This window comes from Globicephala melas, chromosome 4, assembly GCF_963455315.2.
Source record: "Globicephala melas chromosome 4, mGloMel1.2, whole genome shotgun sequence".
NCBI classification, from domain to species: Eukaryota; Metazoa; Chordata; class Mammalia; order Artiodactyla; family Delphinidae; genus Globicephala; species Globicephala melas.
Window position 1 is genome coordinate 135195763 of NC_083317.1, and position 14437 is coordinate 135210199.

The window sequence follows — 14437 nt, forward strand, 5'->3', positions numbered from 1 at the left end:
CACTTGCTACCTTTTAATATAAAAAGTATATATATTCATTTTAAAAAGTTAAAATATAAAAGTACACAAAATAAAGAGTGACTTTAAACTTTCCTCTTCAAGGGGAGGCACAGACATCAACCTTGTGAAAGGTCAGGACTCGTGGCCCAGGCGCGGGGTCACAGGAGTTGGGTTCTTCAGAGACTTTCGGAACTTGCTCTGAAGGAAAACCCTCGGTACACACAGGCCTTCTTTTTTATTCACCGTCTCACGAAACACATACTCGTTCACCTCTTCTTCGTAACCTGTGTCCATAAAGAGCCGTGCCAGGAATTCTAGAAGACAAGCAGATCGACAGCGCTCGCAGTCTGGACTCCACTGCACCGCTGAGCAGTGGTGAGGGGGGCGGGAGGCTGAGACAGGGCATCCTTAATGGAAGGAGAACCTCAACACTAAAAGGTAAAGGTTTTGTTCTGGAAAGTTAACAAACTCCTACTTCTCCCTGTCAAACAAAAACTCCCAAATAAACAATAAGCAAAAAAGTTTAAGAACAACCTGGAGTACATCCTCCTTGCCCTACTGTGATTCCCCAAGGACAAGAGTCTGAGTAAAAAGAAACACAATTCCAGACTGGCTGTACTCATGCAAAGTGCATGTGTGCTCAATTTGTCTACATCAAGCACCTCATCTATGCTAACATGAAGGAGGAAAATCAGTGAACAAAGTGGGGAGAAAAAAAATCATCTGATAGTGACATACCTTAAGGAAAAGTTAATCCAAGTAATAATCACTACACATTAAGTGAAACAAACAGAATGGCTACGTAGCAAAAACAAAGACTCTTATCGAGGGCATTACTGCAAAGAATGTGCTCTGAAGCACTTTGCAGATATTATTGCATCTTCTCATTTATAATTGGTTTAATCAGATTTCATGAATCCAAAACATTAAAACAAATTTTTAATTTTCACCGTACATTTTTAATGGTTTTGTAGTTTTAATGGTAATCACTCATTTTTAGCTTTAAGAGAATATTTCACTTCAAGAAATACAAATGTTGTAAAAATTAGAGCTTAAGAAGGTAATTATCTTATGGTTCAGATTATAGGCATACCTCAGAGATATTGTGGGTTCGGTTTCAGACCACCACAATAAAGGCAAATACTGCAATAAAGCGAGCCACACGAATTTTCTGGTTTCTCAGTGCATGTGAAGTTATGTTTACAGTATACTGTAGTATATTAAGTGTGCAGTAGCACTGTGTCTAAAAAAACAATGTGTATACCTTAATTAAAAAATACTGTATTGCTAAAAATTGCTAACCATCATGTGAGCCTATAGTGAGTCTTAGTAGTAACGTCAAAGATCACTGATCACAGATCACCATAGGAAATATAATAATTTATAATAGTTCAAAATATTGCGAGAATTACCAAAATCTGACATAGAGGCATGAAGTGAGCAAATGCTGTGGGAAAAATGGTGCCAATAGACTTGTTCGACACAGGGTTGTCAGAAACATCCCATTTACGAAAAATGCAATATCCACGAAGCACAATAAAACGAGGTATACCTGTATTTAACAGGCTTAAAACTAACGTTCAAAATACCTAAAAGAGGGCTTCCCTGGTGGTGCAGTGGTTTAGAGTCCGCCTGCCGATGCAGGGGACACGGGTTCGTGCCCTGGTCCGGGAAGATCCCACATGCCGCGGAGCGGCTGGGCCCATGAGCCATGGTCGCTGAGTCTGCGCATCCGAAGCCTGTGCTCTGCAACGGGAGAGGCCACGACAGTGAGAGGCCCGCGTACCAAAAAAAAAAAACTACCTAAAAGACTAAAATCATGTTCGGTGTTTGGATGGTTTTAAAATCATGTTCGGTGTCTGGATGGTTTTCTTATCAAAAATGACCTTTTAAAGACCCCTCTATAGCAAATTTGTGTAAAAAGTTTCAATCACTTTTTTCCTTAAAGATTTTTCTTGATGTGGACCATTTTTGAAATCTTTATTGAATTTGTACAATATTGCTTGTTTTTTTTTTGATGTTTTGGCCTCGAGGCATGTGGGGTCTTAGCTCCCCAACCAGGGATCGAACCTGCACCCTCTGCATTGAAAGATAAAGTCTTAACCACTGGACTGCCAGGGAAGTCCCTCAATCACTTTTATAGAAAAAGATTTCTTACCTTTGTGAGACTCAAGTAATCTCAAGGCACTACCCTGTCCTATTTGCTTTATGCCTGAGTGAACGAAGTGAAGATTCTGGTTTGCTCTCCCCTCTTTCCAGCGCAGCTCCTGGCGTCATCCACATGGCGGCGCATCAGAGCCTGTCCACTGATCCGGCTCACTAACTGGACACGGTCACCAGAGGCGGCCGGTGAGCTCACAGCCAGGGCTGGTAAGTGGTGCATGTGAGCGGGCTTGTTCTGGGACCTTGTGCTTGTAAGGGGGGTACAGTCACCCCCACTCCAACTGGTACCATAGTGACAATGCAATCAAGGAAACAGCAGTCAAGACAGATTCCAGCAATCTTACCGTCAGTGAAAAAATACGATCTGGTTCCATCTTGTCTAACATAAAAGTTTTCTGCAAGTTTGCTGCCGGCTTTAAACCTAAGCATGGCATGATCATACAGCCCATAGTCGCGAAACAAGACACTTTTGCCTGGTTTTAATACCTACGAAACAAAACAGGCTGCACGTAATTCAGGGACCCAGTCAAACAGAGCTTACTATAAAATAAAACCTGATTAATTTAGGGATTAAAATAACTTGCATTTGTGACAGTTATGAAAGGGGCCAGACTGCAATACCCATACTATGAAGAAAAAGGGCCTGATAAGCAAAGGTGTGCTAATACTTGGCAGTGTCCTGTGCACTGGAGGGGTACTTCCTGAGCACTAATGAGAGCTCTGTGGAAGGTCCAGTGTCACACAATTAAAGTGTTAAAGACATTAGAAGAAACAATCATACCCTCACTAAAGCACGTTCTCCCACCATTTTATTAGCCATCTCCTAATCCATGACCCTGCAGTCAAATTGTTTCTTTAAAAAAATACTATGTCATTTTCACTTTTTACTGGTTTTTTGGGCTTCCTCATCCTGAGTCTCAGCTCTGGTCTCCCACGCTACAATTCTGTATGGCTTGCCCACCACGCTAACAGTGGACGGCCCTCTATAGCTTACCAGACATTTTCTCATTGGGTCTTCACACAATTCTGGGAGGAAGGAAGGAAGGAGTGTGATTATCCTCTGTGAGATAAGGAAACTGGTAGCAGAAGAGGGAAGTGATTTGCCCATGATCATACAAAAACTACTAAGGAGGGGGGGCAGGACTCAAGCTGGGGTTAAAGGCATCACACTGCAGGATCAGGGATGTTTGTTAGCCCTGGGCAGAGTAGGGGCGGGGGGGTGTCATTCCAATTCTGTCCTCACTACTGACAAGACAAGAGAGGCTGTGAGGGCAGGGGTAACTTGAGTATTCTTCCCACACTGCTGCACTTCTTGATTTGAAGCGAAGCATCCTCACGCTAGTGCAGTGTGTAGAGAAGGGACCAGTGTCAGGCTCCGGTGGGAGTCCCTCACTACAGCCTTTCAGAAATAGCTGTCACAGAGCAGATGTCTCAAAAATTGGAAGGTAAAATCCGCCGGGAGTGGTATAACTGCCCCTCTCTTACACAGCAAATAGCCATATGCTTTTCAGAATGAAAAGAAAGTGGTACTCGCTGTGACACTTGCTTTTTATGCGGGGATTCTTTCAAACTGCGTAACTTTACCAAATAAGAGTGGACTTCCAAAGGGGGCGTTGATTTTATTAAATATATTCTGCCCCATCACATCAACAAGATGATTTTTAAGACATGACATGTAGCACCTTTTATAGATTTTTGATGTAATTTGATGTTTCCTCTTCCTGAATAGAATAGGAAAGATTGCCCATAATACTTCCAAGTATGCTGCAGATTTTCTCATTTAGCAAATTCTTTTGTTTTTGGCCACGCCCCATGGCTTGTGGGATCTTAGTTCCCCATCCAGGGAGCGAACCCGCGCCCTCGGAACTGAAAGCACGGAGTCCTAACCACTGGACTGCCAGGAATTCCATCATTTAGCGAATTCTTATCAACGCTAGCATGCATTTAAAATATTGTCAGTAAAGTGCCTCTTCGATAAAAACATTCATACCTTGGTCAGAAATGCTAAATTTTAAAATGTGAATAATTGAGAAGGAAAAAGTCTGAAAATTTTAGTCTATGTGAGAAAGAAATCATTCTTAATTTCAGAGGGAAGGAAAGCCTGCATGGGACCCTTGCTCAGGAATTTGGGAAATCCTGGTCCATATCCCAGCTCTTCTGTTAACTGGTTGAATGACCATGGACAACATTTCATCCCTCTGAATGTATTTTCTCGTCCGTAAGACAGTAATTATGGTATAACACCTCCTTTGATGGCGGGGCTGTACAGCCACCGGCTTTCCTCACCCTCCCAACAGCTCCAGGAAGAAAGCAGGTGAGGTCGACCAGACCCACTCCACGTTGAGTGAGGCTCAGAGTACAAGTGACTCGCCTGGGCTTTCAAGGCAAGTCAGTGGCACAGGAAAACCAAAATCTCGTCTTCTGATGACAAATTTGGTCTATTTTTATTTTACCGTTCTATTCCAAAACTGAGGGAATTCAACTTTAAGGCTGCCTTTCAGTGTAAAATTATGTGGTTTTAAAATTTCTCAGGTGTCAACATCCTAGAGTAATTATCTCTACTGTACAACAGCTTATTACTGTAGCTGATCAAGCAAGACTGCAGAGCTGCCCAAAGGGTGCCTGATTGTCAGAGGCTGAGAGCTCGCTTCTTCCAGTAATTTCCTGATGAAGCACATGGTCTCAAATTAATGAACCAGTGACTGACTATGCACGACAGCATCACACTGCTGCCGTGAACTCATTCCAGTTCAGCTGAAAAAGGATTTCTATTGGGTGGTAAAAACAGGAAGACTGCTGAAATGGAATTTGTTACTATAAGAAAGGGGCCAGGTATGGACTGGGACAGCTCAAGTTAACTTTTCTTTTAATATAACACTTCATTATATACTAAATATAGATAACATGCTGTATGTTTCCATTTAAATCAAGAATAGGCATAACCTCATTAATACCCGGCTCTGTCAGACTTAACTTTATTAATCTAATTGTGTCTCATTATGGTTTTATTTTCCATTTCCTGGGTTACTGAGGTTATCTTTTCATATGTTAACTATGTGTGTGTTCTCTTCTGTAACATGACTGTTTGCTCATTTTTCTATTGCCATTCTTACTGTTACTCAGGAATTCCTTATACATTCTGGATACTAGGCCGACCAGGGATCGAAGCCATGCCCCCTACAGTGGAAGCTCGGAATCTTAACCACTAGACCGCCAAGGAAGTCCCTCAGTTGAGTAGATTTTAAGTTACTTTTCCCACCTTGTCTTTTCAATTTCTTTGTATTATACTGTCTTTTGAAGAACAGAAACTTAATTTTTTTTACCATCATCTTTATGCATAGAATGTTTCTGAATCTTTGAGAAAATTTTTCCCTACTCTGAAGTCAAAGATTTTCTCCTATATTTTCTTCTGAAAGGCTTAAACTTTTGTCTTTTCCATTTGTCTTTAAATCCACCTGGAATGACTCTTGTATAGGATGTGAAGTAGGAATACAATTTTGGTTTTCTCTCACGTGGCCTACCAACAGTCCCAGAATCATTTGCTGAGCAGTCCTTTTCCCAGGGATCTTCAATGTCACCTCTATCAACTATCAAATTTCCATATATATATGGATCTGCTTTTAAGCTATCACATTCCATTTGTCAATTTGTCTGTCCCTCTGCCAATACCACTGTGTCTTAATAATTGTAGTTGTAACAAGCCTTTATATCTGGTAGGGTACAAATCTCCCCATTGCCTTCTTCTTCAAGAGTGTTTTGACTCTTTGTTCCTTCATGTAAATTTAAAATCAGCTGTCAATTTCCTCAAAAAAAAAAAAAGGTCTACCAAAAAACTCAAAATCAAACAAAGAAGTAAAACAAAACACGTAACATGAAGTGGAAAAGTAAGATTGCACAATGCATGTTATTCTCTTTTAAGTGTACAGTTCTGTGGCACTGAGTACATTCATCTTACACTTATGTAATTCTGTTAATATTTTCTCATTAGACAATCATATTATCTGCAAATAATGAGTTCTGTTTCTTTCTCATTCTAAAACCCTTTATTCCTTTTTCTGGTCTTTTCCAGCTGACTAGGACCTCCAGTATAATGATGGATAGAATATTGACAGTGGGCACTCTCGTCCCCAGCAAAGTTCCAGACACTCCTTACTCTGCCCCTATTACCTCCTACTCCTTCCTAATCCCCAAAACCCTCCATCAAATCACGGTATCCTGAACGTCCCCTTCATTCTTGTGCTAACAAAAACCTGACTGTCCCCTGAGGACGCAGTTTTCCCTGCAACCTCTCAAGTCAGGCTGTGTTTTCTCCCATGGTCCTTGTATCACTGGGCGTGGGAAAGGGTCTGGGGTTCTCCTTGCCCCACTGCTACTTTCTGTGCATTCCCCTTTCTCCTCCCCAAGCCTCATGTCTGAATCTCCTGTCATCAGATCACATCACCCACTATCCCTTATTGTTAGTCATCTATTAGTTCCAGGGTCATTTCCCTCCATTTCATGATGAATGCGTCTCCTGGTTTATGCTTTTATCCTCATACTACTCCATTCTTAATTCCCATCAATTTCAACATGCATGCGGATTATGCTTCCAAATATGCTGGCCTCAATGATTTGAGCTTCTCTCTTCCAAAGATCTCGTCCTCCACCCTACCTTAATCACTCGCTCCCACAGTAATGTCCTAAGGTCTTGTCAACACTGTAAAGTATAACCCCTTCATACTCTCAATGTCACACAAGTAACTCTCCGACCACCCCCTCCACCATTTTTCCAGCTCTTTCTCTAACTCCCCATCTTTCATAAACCTTCACCTTCACCTGAGTCATCAAATCAGGGATCCTCCCATCGGTCCCCTCTTCCCTCTTTACCTGGTTTAAGTCCCATGCCTATCTGTGGATATACGCTGGGTTCTCATCTGTTCATATGCCAGGGCAGGGAAAGGAGAGGTAAGGAGGAAAAAAACCTTACAAAACCTCACAAGCAGAGGGCTAAAACCATCTGAATTTTTTAAAAAATTGTTTTCAGTGAGAACAGTTATTCCCTAACAGGTTTCCAGCGTCTTGAAATTTCTACCTCGCTACTCTTTTAAAACATCATGAACCAGGGTTAAATTTTAATGTACAGCTCTACATATACAGAGGCTCTCAGCTAATGTCCACTTCCTCAGCTTGCTGGACACTTTCCATTCTCTCTGTAAACTGACTGAAGCCACAACCCCCTGAGCAGGTGAGGCTCCCAGGCTCTCTAGATCATGCGCCATTACACTCCAGGGCCTCCCGGGGAGCTGGTGCTCCCATCAGTCACTGGTGTTCATTCCCAAGCTTGCTTGTGCTGTTGTTCTGAGATTTATCATTATATACAAGTATATAAACAATGCAATACGAACGTGAACAGAAGGCAGTTTTATTTCCTATGAAAAGTATGTTGACTACTTTGGAAAGACTTGTTAAACAAGCACTGAACAAACTCTGCTTAATTAAGCGTGGGAGAATCAACAATGAAAGTCTGGGTAAAAATATAAAAGAATCTGCTCTCATATTACTTTTCAATTGTTTTTAAGTTCTTGCTATAAAGAAACCAAAACTCTATTACATGTGTGATTTATGTAAGATAAATGGCCCCATCCTCAAAGAAAAGGCCTTGGCTCTACATGAAAAGAATGATAAGTGAGTATTAACATATTTTAACTTATAATAAAATATTTACAGTAAGAAGGTACCATTTGTAAAAATCATTTCTCGACTTAGTTGATTTTAAGTTAATCAACATGGTTACCCACTGTTTGTACAGCTAAGAGAGCCTCTATTGTAGTTTACAAAGCACCTCGAACCTGATCTTACCGGCATCTCACAATAACCCCATGAGTGAAAGACACCCCCATTTTACAGACAAGAAAACTGAGGCCCAGAGAAGAATGAAAAGGTGGCCTGTTTTGAGTCACCTGACTTAGGAGTGATGCTTTACTCCCTGAGTGCTGCAGCAGCCTCCTGGTGGCCACAGCAGCTTGGGTTCTCCCCAGTCTAACAACAATGATGGGAGTGACAACAATGACGACCACAGCTGACATTTAAAGAGCACTCACCATTTCTAGGCACTGCACTAAGCACTTAAAACACATCTCATATAATCTCCCCCAAATCCTAAGATCTAGGAACTATTATCTCAACATTCCACAGGTAATGAAATGAAGGCTCAGAAAGGTAAAGGAAGTTGCCTACATTAGGGGAGCCAGATTTGATTCTAGGCACCCTGACTCCAGACTGTGTGCTCTTGTGCACTGAACTATGCTTCCTCTCACTTTACAGCAAGACTCCACATATCCTAGGCAGCTGCAAAATCATCCCTGCTCCAAGGCTGGCCAAGCTCTGAAGGGCAGCGATGGCCACCAGGCAAATGAGAATTTACGGTGGATGTTTTATGCAGGAGAACTTTCTTCCCTACACTGACTACGCAGCCCACCTCGTGAGAACGGGGAGACTCTGTCAATCGAGACAGCACGTGAGCCTCAGAGGGAAGGTAAGTGAAAAGATCAGGACATCTAACCCTCACGTGCAGGCTCCCAATTACTAACCTTGTAAATGTTTTGTAAGACAAGGTGCATTTTATCAGGGTGAACCGTAGAGAGCACAAATATCAACATGACAACATCCACAGACTCCGGGGGCACGTGTTCCAGAAGGTCATCTTTAGTCAGATCACACTGGAATACCTTGCATCGTTCTGTGTCATATAAAGGATTTTGCTAGAGAGGAGAAAAACACAAAATAATTTTTACACCACATCCACGTTGATACATGGAGAAAAACACAGCATCAAAAGGAGATCCTACTTCTACGTGTACACTGCTGCACAGAAATCAATGATCACTTTGTAACTGTGTAAAACAGTAATGAACCATTTGCACATTAAAGCATGTAATGTTCAATACTGCTACAACAGACAAGATTTCATTTTAACAAATCATTTTTTTCCTTTTAAAAAATTTTATTTTATATTGGAGTATATTTGATTAACAATGTTGTTAGTTTCAGGTATACAGCAGAGTGATTCAGTTATACATATACATGTACCTATTCTTTTTCAAATTCTTTTCCCATTTAGGTTATTACAGAGTATTGAGCAGAGTTCCCTGTGCTATACAGCAGGTCCTTGTTGGTTACCTGTTTTGTATATATTAACCAATCATTTTTAACTGTGTACACAGTCTATCACATATTCCAAACTGAGCATTTTAGAAGCATGTAACTCTAGAGGGATGATAATCCAAAACCAGCCTCTGCTCCCTTAACCCTATGAGAAGTCCTTCCAGCTTCCTTTACTGAGATGCTCCCACAGTTCTTCTGGGTATATTTTCCCTTGATGCAGCAAGCTAATAAAACCTAACTTTTTTTTTTTTTTTTTAACTACAAGTGTGTTCCCGGTACATTTTGGTTCATGTTTCAACACATGTATAAGAGCATTATGGAAAAAAATATCAAACTTTTCTTTAATGTAAATAAGGACTTTAATAAATTGAGAGATACACAAAGTTATTGGATGGGAAGGTTCAATGTTGAAAAGATGTCAGTTCTACCTCTTATAAATCCAATGCAATCTCAACTGAATCTCCACAGATTTCTAGAAACTTGACAAGGTAAATTTTATTCATCTGGAAGTGAAAATCTTGAGGAATAGCCAAGATGATTTTTTTTTTTTTTGATAGTGGCCATCCTAATGGCTGTGAGGTGATATCACATTGTGGGGTTTTGTTTTTTTGTTTGTTTTTAATTTATTTATTTTATTGATTTATTTTTTTTGGCTGTGTTGGGTCTTCATTGCTGTGCATGGGCTTTCTCTAGTTGCAGTGAGCAGGGGCTACTCTTCGTTGCGGTGCGCAGGCTTCTCATTGTGGTGGCTTCTCTTGTTGCAGAGTAAGGGCTCTAGGCGCGTGGGCTTCAGTAGTTGCAGCATGCAGGCTCAGTAGTTGTGGCTCGCGGGCTCTAGAGCACAGGCTCAGTAGTTGTGGCACACGGGCTTAGCTGCTCTGCGGCATGTGGGATCTTCCCAGACCAGGGCTTGAACCTGTGTCCCCTGCATTGGCAGGTGGATTCTTAACCACTGTGCCAACAGGGAAGCCTGCCAAGACGATTTTTAAATGAAGAACAGTGGAAGAGGAGGCACACTACTGGACATCAAAACACATTACAAAATGAAGTACTAAAACAGTGTGGTTTGAGAATGGGGACAAATAGATCACTGAGACAGAACAGAGTCCCCAAACAGACCCATGTATAAAGAGGGATCAGTAGTGTATATGACAGAAGAGAGATGACAAAAATGACAATTAGATTTAAAAAAAGGTAGATAATAGGGACTTCCCTGGTGGCGCAGTGGTTAAGAATCCACCTGCCAATGCAGGGGACATGGGTTCGAGCCCTGGTCCGGGAAGACCCCACAGGCTGTGGAGCAACTAAACTCGTGCACCAAAACTACTGAGACTGTGCTCTAGAGTCCACAAGCCATAGCTACTGAGCCCATGTGCCACAACTACTGAAGCCCGTGTGCCTAGAGCCCGTACTCCGCAACAAGAGAAGCCAGTGCAATGAGAAGCCTGTGCACCGCAACAAAGAGTAGCCCCCTCTCTCCACAACTAGAGAAAGCCTGCGCACAGCAACAAAGACCCAATGTGGCCAAAAGTAAATTTAAAAAAAAAAAGGAGATAATACAGGTGACAATTATCAGGAATGGAAAACTAATTTCTCACTCAATTCACTGTTTGAACAGCTAGCTCTATCCACTTGTGTTAGAGGACAGCAGACCACCTGGAGTAATAAAAGACTTGCAGCTCCAGTGCAGAGATGTAGAGAGGTGGAGAGACGTAGCTCCCATCCTTATGGGAAACAAGCTGGACAGACAGCAACTTTATGTGAACCCATGAAAGAACAGAGGTCAAAGAACCACCAGCCATCCCCAAATCTGGAGAGGGAACAAGTGCCTTCAGGGAGATGCAGGACCCAAGTGTTTGCTTACCTGAGGCAGTAGCCTTCAGCCTGGAAAGAGAAAATTAGAAATGTGACAAACAGATGAAGCCATCGGGATGTTTCCACCCTTTGCAGGTGTTTCCACCAAGGACATCACCAGGCTCTCACAGAGACAATGGTGCTCTTTCTGGTGCTGGACTTTCTCACCTCCTTTAAGGGAGGAAAGGTTTAACCTGCAGGGGAAAAGTTATCTGAGGCCTGTATCCTTAGGGCACTGGTGGAGTACCACTACCACTGGGGGAGGGCCCTACTCTTCCCAGACCTAGTCTTAATCTGCAGAGAGAATGGCCTCAAGACCACAGAGGATGACAGAGGCGGGGAAGCGATGGGAGAGAAAAGCTCTATTCCTGGAGAAGCAGAAACACTTGTGAGGGCCACACCCCTAAGACACAGGTCCATTATGCAGTTCAAAAACTGAGAATCAGAACATTAGAGAACAGTCTCTTTCCCAACATACTACCAACAAATCTCCAGTAATAACAACAGTGGATTGCTGGGAAAGCTGCAAGAGACAGACTCTTCATGGTGAACAGCACAAAGGGAAGACCCAAAGCCAAGAGGAGCAACAAAAACAAAGTCACCAGAGGAGTCTGAAGTCTCTGAGGCCGATAGCAACAACAAACCTCACAGGTAACTATAGCAACAAGAGACTTCAAATAGAGCCCAACTCCTGTCTAGATTATTACAAATCCTTATTACCTCAGTATCCACTGCCCTATATAACATACCCGGCTTTCAACAAAAAAGAACAAGGCATACCAAAAGGCAAGAAAAAATATGGTCTGAAGAGACAATCAATCATGAGAACCAGACTCAAATATGACACAGACGTTGGAACTACAGGTTTGGACATTTAAAATAACTGTGATTAACATATTAAAGGCTCTAAAGGAAAAGGTAGACAACATGCAAGATCAGATAGGTAATTTCACAGAGAGATAGAAACTACAAAACAAATCAACTGGAAATGCTAAAAACAAAAAACTTAGTTACAGAAATGAAGAATGCTTTTGACGGACTCATCAATAGGAATGCCTACTGCCTAAAGAGGAACCAATGAACTTGATGATAGGACAATAAATTACACAAACTGAAGAAAGGGAAAAAAAGTTAAAAACAAACAAAAAACCAGCATCCAAGAGCTGTGAGACAATACAAATGGTATAACATACAAGTAATTGGAATCCCAGAAAGAGAAGAGGAAACAGAGCTGAAGAAATACTTGAAGATATAATGGCCAAACTTTTTCCAGATTGATTAAAAACCATAACCAAAATTTAAAAAAGCATATCTATGTGATTACAGAACTTCTAAACAAGACATAAAACCTTCGTACCTTAAAAGGAAAAGATTATCAGATTGGTTCAAGATGGCAGAGTAGAAGGACGTGCACTCACTCCCTCTTGTGAGAGCACCGGAATCACAACTAACTGCTGAACAATCATCGACAGAAAATATTTGAAGAGATTAGAGTCGAAAACTTCCCTAACATGAGAAAGGAAATAGCCACCCAAATCCAGGAAGGGCAGAGTCCCAGGCAGGATAAACCCAAGGAGAAACACACCGAGACACACAGTAATCAAATTGACAAAAATTAAAGACAAAGAAAAATTATTGAAAGCAACAAGGGAAAAAAGACAAATAACATACAAGGGAACTCCCACAAGGTTAACAACTGATTTCTCAGTAACTCTACAAGCCAGAAGGGAGTGGCATGATATATTTAAAGTGATCAAAGAGAAGAACCTACAACCAAGATTACTCTACCCAGCAAGGATCTCATTCAGATTTGACGGAGAAATCAAAAGCTTTACAAACAAGCAAAAGCTAAGAGAATTCAGCACCACCAAACCAGCTCTACAACAAATGCTAAAGGAACTTCTCTAAGTGGGAAACACAAGAGAAGAAAAAGACCTACAAAAACAAACCAATAACAATTAAGAAAATGGTAATAGGAACATATATACCGATAATTACCTTAAACGTGAATGGATTAAATGCTCCAACCAAAAGACACAGGCTCGCTGAATGGATACAAAAACAAGACCTATATATACGCTGTCTACAAGAGACCCACTTGAGACCTAGGGACACATACAGACTAAAGTGAGGGGATGGAAAAAGATATGCCATGCAAATGGAAATCAAAAGAAAGCTGGAAAAAAAAAAAAAAGAAAGCTGGAGTAGCAATACTCATATCAGATAAAATAGACTTTAAAATAAAGAATGTTACAAGAGACAAGGAAGGACACTACATAATGATGAAGGGATCAATCCAAGAAGAAGATATAACAATTATAAATATATATGCACCCAACATAGGAGCACCTCAATACATAAGGCAACTGCTAACAGCTATAAAAGAGGAAATTGACAGTAACACAATAATAGTGGGGGACTTCAACACCTCACTTACACCAATGGACAGATCATCCAAACAGAAAACTAATAAGGAAACACAGGCTTTAAATGACATAACAGACCAGATAGATTTAATTGATATTTATAGGACATTCCAGCCAAAAACAGCAGATTACACTTTCTTCTCAAGTGCACATGGAACATTCTCCAGGATAGATCACATCCTGGGTCACAGATCAAGCAGGGGATGTGGGTTTGATCCCTGGTCAGGGAACTAAGATCCCACACGCCGTGGGGCAACTAAGCCCACACACCACAACTACCGCGCCCGAGCACCACAACTAGAGAGCCCGCACACCGCAACTACTGAGCCTGCGTGCTCTGGAGCCTGCACACCACAACTACAGAGAAGCCTGTTCACTGCAACGAAGAGCCTGCATGCCACAACTAAGACGTGACACAGCCAAACATAAATAAATAAATAATTGGAGACAGTACTTTTTGCCCATAAGATTGGAAGATATAAAGAAGACTGATGTCAAATGTTAAGGGCATAGAGGAAAAAATATCTTTATACTATTGGTGAAATTATAAGTTGGTATAATTTTCTGGATGGAAGCCTGGCATTATCTACTTAAATTTCAACATGTATCCTTTCTCCAAGGAATTCTATTCTATTATTCACCACAGAAATAAGTGTACACATGTGTTTTGGGGCATGTGTACAATTTTGATCACATTAACCCTACTTGTAAGAGCAAAAAATTAGAAACAATTCGAACAATTACCAACAAGGCAATTGTTACAGTATGGCATATCCGTTCTATGGAATACTACAACAGGTAAATGAAATGCAGTGGACCTACATGTACTAGGATGAAAAACTCGGCAAGAT

At 41.2% G+C, this 14437-nt stretch overlaps 1 protein-coding gene across 3 annotated transcripts in view; it reads right to left on the reverse strand.

Annotated features, from left to right (window-relative positions):
* Positions 1-14437, reverse strand: part of METTL6 (methyltransferase 6, tRNA N3-cytidine) — a 17567-nt gene continuing 3130 nt past the window's right edge. For 2 of the 3 annotated variants that reach the window (XM_030876397.2, XM_030876396.2), the window contains 3 exons: positions 8733-8903; positions 2508-2649; positions 1-314 (listed from right to left, as the gene is read on the reverse strand). In XM_030876397.2, the coding sequence (XP_030732257.1) occupies positions 133-314; positions 2508-2649; positions 8733-8903 (495 nt within the window). In that variant the 3' untranslated portion in view covers positions 1-132. Of the gene's footprint in view, positions 315-1589; positions 1747-2507; positions 2650-8732; positions 8904-14437 lie in introns of all 3 variants that reach the window. The other variant, XM_060298623.2, reaches the window with a different exon arrangement.